This window comes from Amblyraja radiata, chromosome 7 (assembly GCF_010909765.2).
Source record: "Amblyraja radiata isolate CabotCenter1 chromosome 7, sAmbRad1.1.pri, whole genome shotgun sequence".
Classification (NCBI taxonomy): domain Eukaryota; kingdom Metazoa; phylum Chordata; class Chondrichthyes; order Rajiformes; family Rajidae; genus Amblyraja; species Amblyraja radiata.
The window spans coordinates 23,493,502-23,509,730 of NC_045962.1; the positions used below are offsets into that span (position 1 = coordinate 23,493,502).

The following is a 16,229-nucleotide window of genomic DNA, read 5'->3' on the forward strand; positions in this document are numbered from 1 at the left end:
CTTGTTTTTCCTTCCAGATCCACTAAATGTAAGTTTGGGGTAATGGGTTACACACGCAGTCATTGTGGGTGACATGAATCACTCAGGAAAATATGGACTAATATTTATCTGTCCTGATTGTGGGCCACAGACACAAAACACAATGACACGACAATGATAGGTTTGACCAATTTATGCTGGTTTTTGTTTGCAGTTTTACAATAAAGAGAACAAAGTCGCCAAAACAATCAAGTTTGCAAAACTTTACAATCAGTGTGTCTGCACATCTAAAATATCAACAAACAATAAACTGAACCTGATGCCAAAGGTTATTCTGTATGTGTAATTTTGAAAGAGTTATTGCAGATTTGATTTGTCAATTAACATTGGGTCAAATCTGTTTAACCACTTTTCCAAATTAAGGTTGACTTCTCCCATAGATATTGCCTGTTATCTTAACAAATATTATTTAACTTTGTGGATAAAGTAACACATAGTTCTACAACGTTCATAATTTAATCTGAACAAAAAGACATTTCCACAATATTTAAATGTCTTTGTACTTCAATAACAAAGGATAACATTATAAATGGTTCCTTCTGAGATTGTTCTTTGTTCAGATGGTGACGGTCTAACAACATCTATCAGCTCCTACTAAAGAATGGAATTGTTGAGATGACGCAGCATATAGATGGTTTCACAAATTATATTCTCACATTCAACAACTTGTAACCGAGATTGGTATCTAACAAAGCAATTTAAATAAAATTTAACTTTTAAAATTTCCAGGGAAATAGTTCATGTCTAGTGATTGACTAAACAAAATGCTGAGGAATTTTTTTTGATAGTTAGAGATGTCAAGAAATTACATTAAAAAACAGTGCTGAAAAAGGGCAAATAGTAGCACCAAAGAATAGATTTCTTTCCGGTAAAGCTTTTTTTTTTCAAAAGTTTATTTTATTTTATGTTACCAAAGTTTAAGGTTATTGAAGAAAATGGGCAATAGTTAATCCAGAAACTATTATTGTTGGTTGAATAGAATTATATCTTGAGGGCAATTAGATAATATTGGTTAGAAGCATGTGTAATGTTGAAATGGTTAATTCAGTAAAATAAATGTGAAAACAAAAGTTGAAACAGCAAATGGATTACTTCAACATAATGAGTACTTGTATAACATATTAGATAATTTCACATCATTGGAACTTATGCGTCAAATTTATCAAACTAACTGCATTGCATTCCCTATTTTCTGAAAATGAACAGTAAAAAATGTGCTATTTTCAAGGTCTCAGGATATCTTCAGGCATGCAGATCTCAACTTTCCAGTCAGTTGGAGCCTGGTTCCTGTCTCTCTGAATCTGAAGATGTTCTGAACAAATACCTGGAACTGTCTGATCAAATCAAGGTAATACATATTTATAGCATTTTTTGCAAGTATATTTGTGATTGGAGGGAGAGGATTATTGCTTTATATTCCTATAATAACTATATCTGTATGTACATTAAAATAATAACAATTAGGATGGAAACAAAATATGTTGTAATGGTTGAGAGCGCAAGTCCTGTTAAAGGTCACCTTATCAATCCAATATCATCACAAATGAATCACAGACCAATTTATTTCTGTATTATTGCCACAAAAGAATGATATTAATTTACTCTTTTGCAAGTCTATCACATTTATTTTTATACTTTTAACTGAAAAATTAAAGGAATTCAGTCAGCCGGAAAATATAGTTGTGCAGGTTTAGATATAAAAGAGATCTAGATTTCCCTAGTGTTCAGTCGGAGCTATAATGTAGTTATGTAACTTGGAGATTGATTTTTAATGTGTTCATTAAAGTTAATGGAGCCCTTTTGTAACACTGGGACCTCACACTTGTCATTACAACATTAAATAGGAAGGAGGCATGAAGCAGTGACCCCTATTGTTTCTTATTCCCTACTGATCCCTATCAATATGTTACTTTTTTTTTAAACCTTGGGAAATCTCTTTACAATTTTATTTTACAAAATGATTGGAAGGAGCATTTTGATTTAAAACTGTTCTGCCAATTTTTTGTTTGGATTTTCTTTTCCATTTTAATTTTTTTAAACAAATGCAGACTACAAATTCGAATGTAGATAGGAGGCACTGCAGCTGCTAATACTTTCTTTGTATTTTTAAATGTTTAGAAGTCATTTTTGTGTTTTTAAAAAAAGGAGACGGGCAATTTTATTTCTCGCATTTTCTCATGTTTCCTGAAGTAATTGAAGGGGGTCCATATAGCCCATCAAGTCTACACCAGCTCTCAGGTCAATTCCATTCCCATTTATTTTGTTTTGTTTAGTTTAGTTCAGAGATACAGCGTTGAAACAGGCCCTTCGGCACACCGGGTCAGCGCCGATCGGCAATCCCTGCACATTAACATTATCCTACACATGAGGGACAATTTTACATTTGTACCAAGCCAATTAACCAACAATCATGTACATCTTTGGAGTGTGGGCGGAAACCGGAGATCCCGGAGAAAACTCATGCAGGTCACGGAGGAACGTACAAACTCCGTACAGACAGCACCAATAATCAGGATCGAACCCGGTTCCCTGGCGCTGTAAGGCAGCAACTCTACTGCTGCACCACAGTGCCGCCCTTTACATTTACATTTAACTAATTCTTTATCATCAATTCCACCTGATTCTCCTACCCAATCTAATGGTTATTTACATGTTGTGGGAGGAAACCAGAGTACTCGGGTTTTATTCGAGAATAAATGCTTAATATTGTAATTAAGGGAGGATCCTCTGTATTTTTTGGCAATTAATAAATGAAAAGTAGACTTCCATTAAAATTTAAATTAAATATTGATGACGCCAAAATTGGCAATATAAATAAGAGATAATAGAAATGCTCTTCAAATCATATGGCATGTATGGAGGGAACAGATTGATTGTTTCAGTTCTATAAAGAGTTATTGACTTGAACTTCTGTGCCTGTTTTAACTTTATTTTGCCATGTCTACCAGATATAAATAACCAGAAGTTCCCTCTGTTGGGTAACAGGTCTTAAAAGAGTGATATATTTGTTTCAGGTGATAGCAAATGAATTAAAACATATTGAAGACATCATTGTACAGGCAGAAACATTTGAAGTCCCAGAAGCAATATCTTTTTCTGAAAAGCTTATTACTCTGAATGCCGAATGGAAAGGATTGTGTTGGAATTTGAATGCGCGAGTTGAGCACTTACAGCATTATGTGTCCTTTCTGAAACAAGCTGAGGAGGTGAACTGTTTAAATTTATCCTAGTGATTAATGCTAAGTTCTTCAATATATTTGTGCAAATTTTGTAGATTTATTATTTCTGATTTTAAATGACAGAAACCTTTTGTTTCTGAGATGAGCAAAACTGCAACAGTTTTAACCATGCTATACAGATTAATTTAGACATATTTCTAACATTGAAAGCACATTTCATTGATAATCAGCTAATACACAGTCTGCTGGCTCTGGATCATATTCCAGGTGTTGATATTTGGCTGCCATTGAATTTAGCTCCTTGTTTTTTAAAATTGAAAATTTCAAATGGTTAGCTTACTGAATAATTTGCTTTTTGGTTTATCAGTTAGTTTGTTTAGTTTGATTATTATTATTGTCACATGTGAAAAACTTTTCTTTGCATGCGATACAAAGACAAGACTATACATCAATACAATCAAGCTGTCCACAGTGCACAGATAAAGGGTGCAATGTTTAATGCAATACTTTTAATTAATATTAAAAACATTCTTACCCATTATCAAATTTGTTGCAGCATTTTCAGCAGGTTGAGAGGCATGAGTTATTTTTAAAATAATCTGTAATACGTTTGATACAAATTAGGTTGAAACATCTATGAAAAGCTTTGAAGATTGTTACCAGTCTCCGACTATAAAAGACAGCGAAGAAACTGCTAGGTCAGTGTTAGAGCTTGCTGATTCCAAATGGCAATTGGTCCTTAAGAACTTCCTTGTTCTCCAAGACCTGATATTCAACTTTAGGAGTGCAATAAGCATGGTAAGTAATGCAAATCCTTAATTAATTTTGCAAAATATGGGGTTCGAGACTGTTTGTCTTTCAACTAACTTTATTTATATTTGGGGGGTTTTCCCAGTAACCTTTTGAGCCTTAATTCCCAAATTATATTCCAACAGTTTTGTATCACCTCTTCTGTTGTGACTTTAATGTCATGTTAATGTCATGTTAAGTTTTTTTCACTTCCATGGACAATAAATCAGGAAAGATGTAATTAGATTGCTATTTGCTCCAGAAGCTGGAGCTATTGTTGAAGACAAATTTCATCATGTGATAAGAAGAACTTTGATATTTGATTAGTGTCCTCTGTATTTTCTTGAGGCAGGTTGTTTTCATAAGTTTCTTGAAGTTTGATAGCTTTCTAACCTACTTTTGTTCCATAGGCATGGTGAGGGCATAGCTGTGGAATTTGAATTCAGTTAATGATGTGGGTGGGGTTTGAAAGGCACTAGCTGGAAGTAATGATGACCTCGCATCTACCAGGTTCCTACGAAAACACAATGTGCTTCATAATTGTCCTTTAGAAGATTATTTGCCATCCTTACTTATTGTGACTTCTATGTGATTGTGGACCCCACCTGAAGGGTTGACTGCCAAATATATCTGAAATATTTACTAAGCCACTCAGTTGTACCATGAGTGCTACTTTGAAATTGAGAAAGAACAAAATTGAACAGGTCACCAGATATCAAACTGGACGATGAGTTGTCTCCCAGGCCAGTCCATCCTCCTCATAAAAATCTGGGGATTGGTGTTTAAATTGGGAGAGCTGTCCACAGTCCAGTCAAGCAACACCCTTGCATAGTCCTACTCATAGAATCAAGGCTTAAAAAACAACCGCCCCCAACATCACATTCCCACGATGTATCCTGTTCCACCAGCAGAACAGAGAGGTGCACAGTGTGTACTGATTTGGGGGAGTAGCCCATGGTATCATTAATGTTAACTCCAAATCTCATGGCATCAGGACAAACATGGAGGATGAAATTTCCTCCTGATTACCATCCGCTGTTCTGTCTCAGCTGGTGAATCAGTGCTTCTCCATACTGAACAACACTTGCAAGAGGTACTGAAAGTAGTAACATAGAAACATAGAAACATAGAAATTAGGTGCAGGAGTAGGCCATTCGGCCCTTCGAGCCTGCACCGCCATTCAACATGATCATGGCTGATCATCCAACTCAGTATCCCGTACCTGCCTTCTCTCCATACCCTCTGATCCCCTTAGCCACAAGGGCCACATCTAACTCCCTCTTAAATATAGCCAATGAACTGGCCTCGACTACCCTCTGTGGCAGGGAGTTCCAGAGATTCACCACTATCTGTGTGAAAAAAGTTCTTCTCATCTCGGTTTTAAAGGATTTCCCCCTTATCCTTAAGCTGTGACCCCTTGTCCTGGACTTCCCCAACATCGGGAGCAATCTTCCTGCATCTAGCCTGTCCAACCCCTTAAGAATTTTGTAAGTTTCTATAAGATCCCCTCTCAATCTCCTAAATTCTAGAGAGTATAAACCAAGTCTATCCAGTCTTTCTTCATAAGACAGTCCTGACATACCAGGAATCAGTCTGGTGAACCTTCTCTGCACTCCCTCTATGGCAATAATGTCCTTCCTCAGATTTGGAGACCAAAACTGTACGCAATACTCCAGGTGTGGTCTCACCAAGACCCTGTACAACTGCAGTAGAACCTCCCTGCTCCTATACTCAAATCCTTTTGCTATGAAAGCTAACATACCATTCGCTTTCTTCACTGCCTGCTGCACCTGCATGCCCACTTTCAATGACTGGTGTACCATGACACCCAGGTCTCGCTGCATCTCCCCTTTTCCTAGTCGGCCACCATTTAGATAATAGTCTGCTTTCCTGTTTTTGCCACCAAAATGGATAACCTCACATTTATCCACATTATACTGCATCTGCCAAACATTTGCCCACTCACCCAGCCTATCCAAGTCACCTTGCAGTCTCCTAGCATCCTCCTCACAGCTAACACTGCCCCCCAGCTTAGTGTCATCCGCAAACTTGGAGATATTGCCTTCAATTCCCTCATCCAGATCATTAATATATATTGTAAATAGCTGGGGTCCCAGCACTGAGCTTTGCGGTACCCCACTAGTCACTGCCTGCCATTGTGAAAAGGACCCGTTTACTCCTACTCTTTGCTTCCTGTTTGCCAGCCAGTTCTCTATCCACATCAATACTGAACCCCCAATGCCGTGTGCTTTAAGTTTGTAAACTAATCTCTTATGTGGGACCTTGTCGAAAGCCTTCTGGAAGTCCAGATACACCACATCCACTGGTTCTCCCCTATCCACGCTACTAGTTACATCCTCGAAAAATTCTATAAGATTCGTTAGACATGATTTACCTTTTGTAAATCCATGCTGACTTTGTCCAATGATTTCACCACTTTCCAAATGTGCTGCTATCCCATCTTTAATAACTGACTCTAGCAGTTTCCCCACTACCGATGTTAGACTAACTGGTCTGTAATTCCCCGTTTTCTCTCTCCCTCCTTTCTTAAAAAGTGGGGTTACGTTTGCTACCCGCCAATCCTCAGGAACTACTCCAGAATCTAAAGAGTTTTGAAAGATTATTACTAATGCATCCACTATTTCTGGAGCTACTTCCTTAAGTACTCTGGGATGCAGCCTATCTGGCCCTGGGGATTTATCGGCCTTTAATCCATTTAATTTACCCAACACCACTTCCCGGCTAACCTGGATTTCACTCAATTCCTCCAACTCATTTGACCCGCGGTCCCCTGCTATTTCCGGCAGATTATTTATGTCTTCCTTAGTGAAGACGGAACCAAAGTAGTTATTCAATTGGTCCGCCATATCCTTGTTCCCCATGATCAACTCACCCGTTTCTGACTGCAAGGGACCTACATTTGTTTTAACTAATCTCTTTCTTTTCACATATCTATAAAAACTTTTGCAGTCAGTTTTTATGTTCCCTGCCAGTTTTCTTTCATAATCTATTTTTCCTTTCCTAATTAAGCCCTTTGTCCTCCTCTGCTGGTCTCTGAATTTCTCCCAGTCCTCCGGTATGCTGCTTTTTCTGGCTAATTTGTACGCATCATCCTTCACTTTGATACTATCCCTGATTTCCCTTGTTATCCACGGATGCACTACCTTCCCTGATTTATTCTTTTGCCAAACTGGGATGAACAATTTTTGTAGTTCATCCATGCAGTCTTTAAATGTCTTCCATTGCATATCCACCGTCAACCCTTTTAGAATTAATTGCCAGTCAATCTTGGCCAATTCACGTCTCATACCCTCAAAGTTACCTTTCTTTAAGTTCAGAACCATTGTTTCTGAATTAACAATGTCACTCTCCATCCTAATGAAGAACTCAACCATATTATGGTCACTCTTGCCCAAGGGGGCACGTACAACAAGACTGCTAACTAACCCTTCCTCATTACTCAATACCCAGTCTAAAATAGCCTGCTCTCTCATTGGTTCCTCTACATGTTGATTTAGATAACTATCCCGCATACATTCCAAAAAATCCTCTTCCTCAGCACCCCTGCCAATTTGATTCACCCAATCTATATGTAGATTGAAGTCACCCATTATAACGGTTTTGCCTTTGTCGCACGCATTTCTAATTTCCTAGTAATTACTGATGTAAGGTTCAGGATGTGTGGGAACTTCAGTCTCCATCATCAAAAGTGTTTCGTAGCACAATTGCTGGCTGAGCTCTAAAAATAAAGCTGCTAAAATGAATTTGGGGCAAGTGATAAGCAGACTAATCGGAGGGATGTGTGATCTTACTTTCTCTGGCTATTTCACCAACCTATGATGGCACTGTAGACTAACTGCAGGACAGTGCTGTGGAGTAAGAGTCCCATCCTCACACAAAAGGGCAGCCTCCATCATGTTGTGCAGAATTACAATCATGCTAAAAAGGATTAACTTAGTATGAAACTAAATGCTCGAAACTGACTTCAAACTCTAAACTGGGGCACCCACGAAGAGTCACTGGACTAACAGCCGCTACAGAAATGTATGCTTCCAAAATCAATAATACCGTAGCTCACCATATCCCTCATTTTCAAGTCACGGTTAAGCCTAGGGATTAATGAAAGGCAGGCATGCCTGGAGAAAGACCATTTGTACCTTACTGCCATGTCTTGCAAGATGGACTATAGTTATTGGATGCTAGCTATCCTCACTACAGAATATAATTTCAGTAGCTCCTCAGTGTTTCTCTGTAGGTTCAGCAATCTTCAGCTGATTCATAATGATCTTTCATCATAAGGTTCAAGTGGAAATGTTCACTGTGATTGCCAGGTAAAGACTCCAGTGTAAGAGGATATAAGCACTATATTTGAAAATGAAAGGCATTGCCACCATTAAGTTCCTTACTATTAATAAACTGGAATCACCATTGACAAGAAACTCAACTGGACAAGCCACTGAAATGCCATGATTACTATATCTAGACAGTCATCAAAGACATCAAGGATCAAATAGTGTCGTCAAAGAGAACAAGATTAACAGGCAGGACAGGCAAGTGCATGGTGAATAGAGAGGAAAGACTGGTGGTTTAAACTATATTTACTTCAATATTAGAGGCTTAACTGATAAGGCGGATGAATTGAGGGCATGGATTGGGATATTATAGCCACAACAGAAACATGGCTGAGGGAAGGGCAGGGCTGACAGCTCAATGTTCCAGAGTATGGATGCTACAAGTGCGATAGAAATGCAGATAAGAGAGGAAGGGGGTGGGGTGGGGTTGCCATTTTGATGAGGGAGGACCTAATTACAGTTCTCGGAGAGAATATTCTTTGAGGATCATCCAGTGAGGCTTTAGGGGTAGAACTTAGAAATAGGAAGGGAATGATCACCTTGATGGGACTGTATTAAAGGACCCCAAATAGTCAACATGAATTAGAGGACCAATTAAGCAAGGAGATTGCAGATAGCTGTAAAAATAATAGGGTGCTCTGAGTAGGTTTTTTAACTTCCCTTATATGGACTAGGTGACTCAAGTGCAAAGGGCTTGGCCGGGGTGGTATTTGTTGACTATGACCATGAAAACTTCCTTAATCAATACATAGAGGCTCCCATTAGAGAGGACACAACACTGAACCTCCTCCTAAGGAACGAGGTAGGACAAATGACAGTGCAAGACAATTTGGGATCAGTGACCATAATAATATTAGTATTAAAATAATAATGGAGCAAGAAAGGGCTGGCCTGCAACTGAAGGTCTTAAATTGGGGCAAGGCCGAATTTGAGGCATTAGGCAGGAACATACAGAGGTTGGTTGGTTGTCTGTTGTGGATGAGGGAGGGTGGGTTGACAAGTGAGTTAGCAATAGTATAGAGGCAGCATTTTTCTGTTAGGGTGAAGGGCAAGGCTGGCAAGTTTAGGGAACCCTAGATGACGAGTGATGTTGAGGCTCTGATCAGCAAAAAGGAGGCATGTGTCAATTTAGGCTATTGGGATCAGGTGAATCCCTCCTCAAAAATAAACGTGTAGGAGTAATGCAAGAAAGCAATTGGGAGGGCAAAAAGAAGGCATGAAATGGAGCTTGTAGGCAAGTAACCAAAATCTCATGAGATTTTACAGGTATAATGAAAGGGTGGCTGAGGAAATAATAGGTCCCATTTAAAAATCAGCATAGCTGAGTTTGTGACACAAAACATGGGGCAGATAATAAAAGTATACTTCCCAGGCATTTTTACTGAGGAGAAGGTCTTGGAAGCTAAGGAATTGGGGCATAGACTTTGTGATGTCTTAGATCATGTATGAATTGCCAAAGAGGAGGTATTGGCATCTTTAAAGTGCTTTAAGGTGTATGAGGCATTTTAAGGTGAGGACATCAAGTACATCCTATGACCTTGTGTGAAGGACAGAAATTACAGCAGCCAGTGTTGAGATATTTGCATCATCTTTAACCAGCAAGATAAATGCGGTTTGTTTCATGGCTGTTTGATGGCCTCATCTGCCACACTTCAACCTCCCATTTGTGCAGTCTCTGGCAAATTTATTCTCACCTTCGACATAAGAGAGGAAGATGCCAAGTTTTGCCATCTCTATACGGCTACCTTACACACGTCACCATTTTCAAATGAACCAGAATAGTAACTACTCAGCCGAAAATTTGCTTGTAATCTTCGCAGGCATGTTGCTGGTGGCTTAAAGAATCTTGGCTGACTCTTCTCGCAAAAAGCAAATGAATCATTGTGGGAAGCTTTGAAAACCACTGTCCTGGAGGCAGAGGTCATTTGGCGGGTGTTGTCTGCAGTGTTAACTGAATTTAAGTACATGCTTGCATTTACAGCTCTCTTTCTTGGCTTACCAGTTTTAAGCCTTGAACTAAATAAGACTACAGATAGGTTTCAAGTTTCCATTTAGATTCACCAAGAGCTTTCTTAATCTTCTCACATTGAAACACTCACTGGGCCCTATGTTTAAATTTAACTTGCAGTCAATGATGTGGGAAATCATTTATTTCCTGTTCTGAGGGCCATCTTTATGTCTACTACATTGTGAAGAATCGTGGCGCTGAGTTTATCCAGCACTTTTGTCTACCTAAAAGCAAATTAGAATTGGTTTAAGAAACTGCAGATGTTAGAAATCTGAAATAAATTTTAAAACTGCTGGAAAGATGCAATAGGCCAGGCATCACCTGTGGAAATAGAAACAGTTACCATTTTAGGTCCAGGAGTCATTCAGCATGGAAACAGGCCCTTCGGCCTAGCTTGCCAATGATGACTAAGTTGCCCTATCTACACTTGTCACACCTTCCCACGATTGGTCCATATCCCTCTACACTTTACCTATCCATTACCTGTCAAAATGTCTTTTAAATGTTGTTATAGTTTCTGCCTCAACTACTTCCTCCATCAGCTTATTCCATATACCCACCACTCTCTTTTATCAGTTCAGAATAGTTTTTCCAGCATTCGTACTATAATTGGTTCAAAACTGAAGATGAATGCTGACTAAAAGCATGAATAAAATTCTGGTACATTTAGTCCATCTCATCAAATGTGATACAGCTTCTTTTTGCAACGATTTATATTGCCATAGTTATTAACGCAACAAATAGTGGGTTGGGATACTAGGAGAAAAATATTCCCTCTTCAAACGTCATAATTTGGATAAAGATAATCTGTTCCATTTATTCATTTCATTTTTGGAAAATCCAAAAGTTGAACAAACATTGTTTTTAGTTTGATGAATTTGAAATGGCTCTGGTCAAAGTAATTTTGCCTCATGGTTGCAATGTTGCTGTTGACTAATATTTTACTGTCTTCTTCTTCTTGCGTATGGCGTGCACAGCCTAAAGTTGTAAGACAACTTGTTCTGTTTGATCTTCTGTTTGTGCACGCCAGGTTGATTGCATTCGTCGAAACAGGGTGGATCACGTGAAGGTTGCAATCTCCCGCCCTATATTTTACTGTAATAATAATAGAATAAGTATTATAAACTGCAGTCAAAGCTGATTTATATTGTTTAAAAATAAAAAAATGTATGAGATGTTTGCTTTGTACTGTACTGAAGCATTGATATAAGAACCCAACAGAAAAATATTCACATTATTCAGCAATTTCTGGATAAAGATTTATTTCTCTTCATTTTTCAGAAGGATGAAAATTTGAATTTAAACTTAAAAAAGTCAGTGACTGTACTTGACAATACTATTGATCTATTAGACAAGAGAAAATTGAATCTCACGGAACAGTGGACAAGTTGCCAACTTCATTTAAACCAAATTAAGTCAGTCAAAAAACAGTGGAAGAAATTCAAAGAGGAGCTTAAAAAGGTATGTTATTCAAAAACTGCAGCTATTAATAAAATGTTTTGTTTGTTGGTAGACAACAAAATCAATTTTTCGCTGAATCATGTATTAGTTTCTGAAAACATATTCTGAACCTATGCTAATCTCGGGTTCAAATAAAATGACAAATGTTTTACACAGTTTGGACCAACCTTAGATATTTCACAGGAGGGAATGGGATTAATCATGGTTATGGCAGGAACTGTAGACAACACCCTTGATCTCCCCAAGATTTAATAGTGTCTGCAAAAGTAGGCCATCCTAACTTGCAGTTCTGCAAGCAGTTCATAGATATCTTTCTCATTAGTTTCATCTCACGTCCTTCAATTGAACATTTATAGTAAGACGACGGTTCATGTCTTAAGTTTATTAGCGTATGCACAAGTAGAGTGAGGTACAGGTACAATGAAAATATTGCTTGCAGCAGCATCACAAACACATACTCAGCCAAACACACAGAAACATAAACGATGCATAAATGACACACAAATTCTACAAGATAGTGAAAAGAAAAAAGACTGCAAACACAGAGAGAAAAAACTGCAAGTCCATGATAGTGCAAGAGATGGTCGTAGAGGTCCATTGTCGAGGTTGGATTAGGGTTGTGGGGTTTGGTTCATGAACTTGATAGTTGTAGGAGAGCAGCTATTTTTGAACTTGGTCATGTTCAACTTCAGGCATCTGTACCTCCTACTCAATGGTAGCAGTAAGAAAAGTACATCTCAGACGGTGTGGATCCTCAATGACAAATGCCAATTTTTGAGGCAGTGCTTCATATGGATGTTGTTCATGATGGGGAGAGCTGTTCCAGTGATAGGCCTGGCTGAGTCCATCAGCCTCTTTTGTTCCTGTGCCTTGAAATTGCCATACTACGCCATGATACAACCAGTCAGGACAATTTCTACAGTAGACACAAAATGCTGGAGTAACTCAGTAGGACAGGCAGCATCTCTGGAGAGAAGGAATGGGTGATGTTACGGGTCAAGACCCTTCTTCAGACTGATGTCTGGGGAGTGGGCGGGACAGCGATAGAATGTAGTTAGACAGTAAGACTGGTGGGAGAACTGGGAAGGGGGAGGGGGTGGAGAGAGAGGGAATGCAAGGGCTATTTTGAAGTTAGAGAAGTCAATGTTCATACCGCTGGGGTGTAAGCTACCCAAGCGAAATATGGAGGAACAGCTTTATTTTTATTTATTCATATTTAGCTTACACCCCAGCGGTATGAACATATGATGTTGCCTGTCCCGCTGAGTTACTCCAGCATGTTGTGTCTACCTTTGATTTAAACCAGCATCTGCAGTTCTTTACTACATAATTTCTACAGTACATCTGTAAAAGCTTGTTAGATTATTTGGAGGTGTGTTGAAATTTTAATCTTCAAATAAATGCACTGGCAAATGTTTCCTGGGGTTTCCGGGACAAGAAGACCTGGCTGGCTTTTGAAGAAGGATCATGACCCAAAATGTCACCGATCCATGTTCTCCAGAGGTGATGCTTGACCCGCTGAGTTAGTCCACCACTGTGTCCTTGTTTGTTGGCTTCTTTGTAATTACAGCTTATCCTTTTGATCATAACTGGATGTGCTCTTTGGATATTTCTATCAACTGATAAGGAACTGTGGAATTTACAACATTTGTTGTTTCATGTGCAGTGTATGAACTTTTTAGTCTTCGTGCTTTCCCCCCCCCCAGATGTTGATGACCATATCGTATTTATTCATCCTCCATCAGTGGTTGGCTTGGGCCTCATTTAGTATACAATAAATATATATAAATATATATATATGCAAAATATTCATTTGTCAGTAATTTTGAGAATGTAAATATTATCTGGCATGAAGGATCCATGCTGATTTATTTGGTTTTCTTTAGACAATTCATGGTTTGAAAATGCTGGAAGATGACCTTATTCCAAAGTCTAATTTTGACCTTGGTTGCAATCCTGAGGCGATTATGAAATTGCACAATAAGTTCAACAAAGCAAAACCACAATTACAAGTAAGGAGTGTTTTCATTCAAGTAATTGTTAAAATAATTAAGATGTACTTCATGCTTTGACTTTGACTTCGGGAGAGGAATGGAGAGCAGGGGAGAGACAATACTTTGCCTTCCATCACAGTGAGGAGGAGATTCACTGTGATGGATGTTTGTGTAAATTGTGTTGGTGTGTGTCTTGGTTCTTTTCTTGTATGACTGCAGAAACCAAATTTCGTTTGAACCTCATGTGAGGTTCAAATGACAAATAAACTGTATTGTATTGGTATTGTCTGCTTGATGGCCCATGTTAAAGAAAAACACACTGTGTCATCAAAAGCTGTGAATTCACCCCATCATCTTGACTAGATGAATCAACTTGATAGAGATACGATGATAGTTTTAAAATTGCAGGTTACAGAGGGGAAAGTCGCCAACTGTTCTGCTTCTGATTGCTGGGCATTTGCATTTGTGGACAGAAATTCACGACAGGACTTGTGTCTAGAATTGTCACAGAGTTCCAAGAAACCATAGAACATCGGGAAAGGAGGTGAAAATGAGGGAGAAAACCAAGACATAAAGTAAATTTCAGCTACTGAGTAAAAAGACATCATACAACTCTGGTAAAAAGCCTACTTGAAATATCCATCATTAAAAGTTCTTCATAAATTGGTTTATCAATACATGATGGAAGTGAAAAACGTAGTACTCCTTTGGAACCTGTTGAAATTGCAATTAGAGAACAACAGGGTCTTTACAGAAGGTGAACTAAGAAGGGTTGAATAATTTATTTTCCGTAAATATATCATGCAATTTATTCTAGAGATTCTGAGATATTTGGTGGACTGGACATAAATAATAGCTTTTGAAAAAGGGAACTAATCTACGTTGTTAAGTTCGTAATAAAACATTTTTTATTTCTGTGTTTATTTCTGTATTTCTGTGTTTATTGTAGTAAATTTGATCCGATGCAGGAAATTATACAAAAAAAGAAAATCTGATCTGAATAAAATGATTTTTAACAGGATTGAAATATCTGTTTCTCCATGATTGGTCAAATACAGGAGTGTTATGCTCCTTTTGCATATAACTGGAAATTATTCATCTTAATCTCATGGTTTTCTTATTACTAGCATTTGAATGCTGAGGTGGAATACAGAACAAAAACAGCTGAGCTTTGGACACTGAAAGGTGTTTCTACAAAGGAAAGAAATGAAAAAATGATGGACTTCCTTAAACTTCATCATCAAGTAAACAATAAAATAAAAGATTATGAAATGGTCCTACAGATGGCAATTAAATTTCATCAGACCATGCAAGAGGTATGCACCCAAATTTAAATACTTTAACGTATTTAACAATGTGCAAATACCCGTCAGCTTTTGTTATTTTGAGTGTAATTACACTTTAGAGATTAGTCTTTCTTCTATGGTTTTGACATAACATGTGGCTGCAATGTTGAAATAATCACATTTTGTTCCCAATTAATACTGTTTGATATCTTCTTGGGCCTTTCAGCATAGTTTTGCAGGTGTTTTGGTGAAACAATTAAATGTCTCCCAGAATTAAAAGATGTAGGGAATAGCAGTTTTCTATTTAATTGGTAAAATGAAGCAAAAGGCACGTAAAAATAAAATATACTGTAATGGAAAATATACTAATGAACTCCCCATATTTATTACTTCTTGAATAATTCCTACCTCTTCAGGATAATGTAATAATAGAATTAACCAAGTAAAAAAGGGAAATGAGTGAGAATTGTTAAACAAATATTTTGTGTTTGGCTTCATGGAAGAGAATGGTGGAAAGATATGGTGGAAAGCAACAGGTCCATATTGAAGGAGGAACGGAAAGAAATTGGAGAAATGAAAGCTGTTTTATCCTCAAGATCTGATGTCTTATATCCTGAACTTTTGAAAGAGTTCGCTCTGCAGATAGTTTGTGATGATTACAATCTTTGCAATTGTTGATTGCAGATAATTTCCCATAATTTGGAAGATAGCATCCTTCAGGAAAGGAGGGGATAGAAAATGCAGAGTATAAACTGGTTAGTCCAAAGTCAGTAGTAGGGAAAATGCTGGAACCTATTATTATTCAAATGGTGGAAGAACACTTCAAATAAGTGTTGGAAACTCAACATGGATTTATAAAAAGGAAATAATGTTTGACAAATTTGTTGCAATCATTTAATGTTGTAAGTAGCAGACTAGAAAAGGGGGGAACTATTGGATGTTATGTATTTGGACTTTCAGAAGGTATATGCTTAGATACTACACTGGTGCTCAGTGTCTAGAATTAGAGAGTAAATATAGAGGTATAGTGAGCTTTGGTTAACTGACAGAAAACAAATAGTAGGAATAAATAATTTTCAGGTTGAGAGCCGGTAATTGCTGGGGTGTCACACAGATTTGTG

General features: G+C 37.9%; 1 protein-coding gene across 4 annotated transcripts in view; it reads left to right on the forward strand.

The window, feature by feature from the left end:
• Nucleotides 1-16,229, forward strand: part of ccdc141 (coiled-coil domain containing 141) — a 103,418-nt gene that overhangs the window by 54,717 nt on the left and 32,472 nt on the right. For all 4 annotated transcript variants that reach the window (XR_004412541.1, XM_033023854.1, XM_033023853.1 and 1 more), the window contains exons 10-15: nt 1,268-1,387; nt 3,054-3,245; nt 3,843-4,016; nt 11,649-11,828; nt 13,715-13,840; nt 14,950-15,138. Coding sequence is in view for 3 of the 4 variants with exons in the window: in XM_033023854.1 (XP_032879745.1) it covers nt 1,268-1,387; nt 3,054-3,245; nt 3,843-4,016; nt 11,649-11,828; nt 13,715-13,840; nt 14,950-15,138 (981 nt within the window). In the remaining variant the exon portion in view is untranslated. The remainder of the gene's footprint in view (nt 1-1,267; nt 1,388-3,053; nt 3,246-3,842; nt 4,017-11,648; nt 11,829-13,714; nt 13,841-14,949; nt 15,139-16,229) is intronic.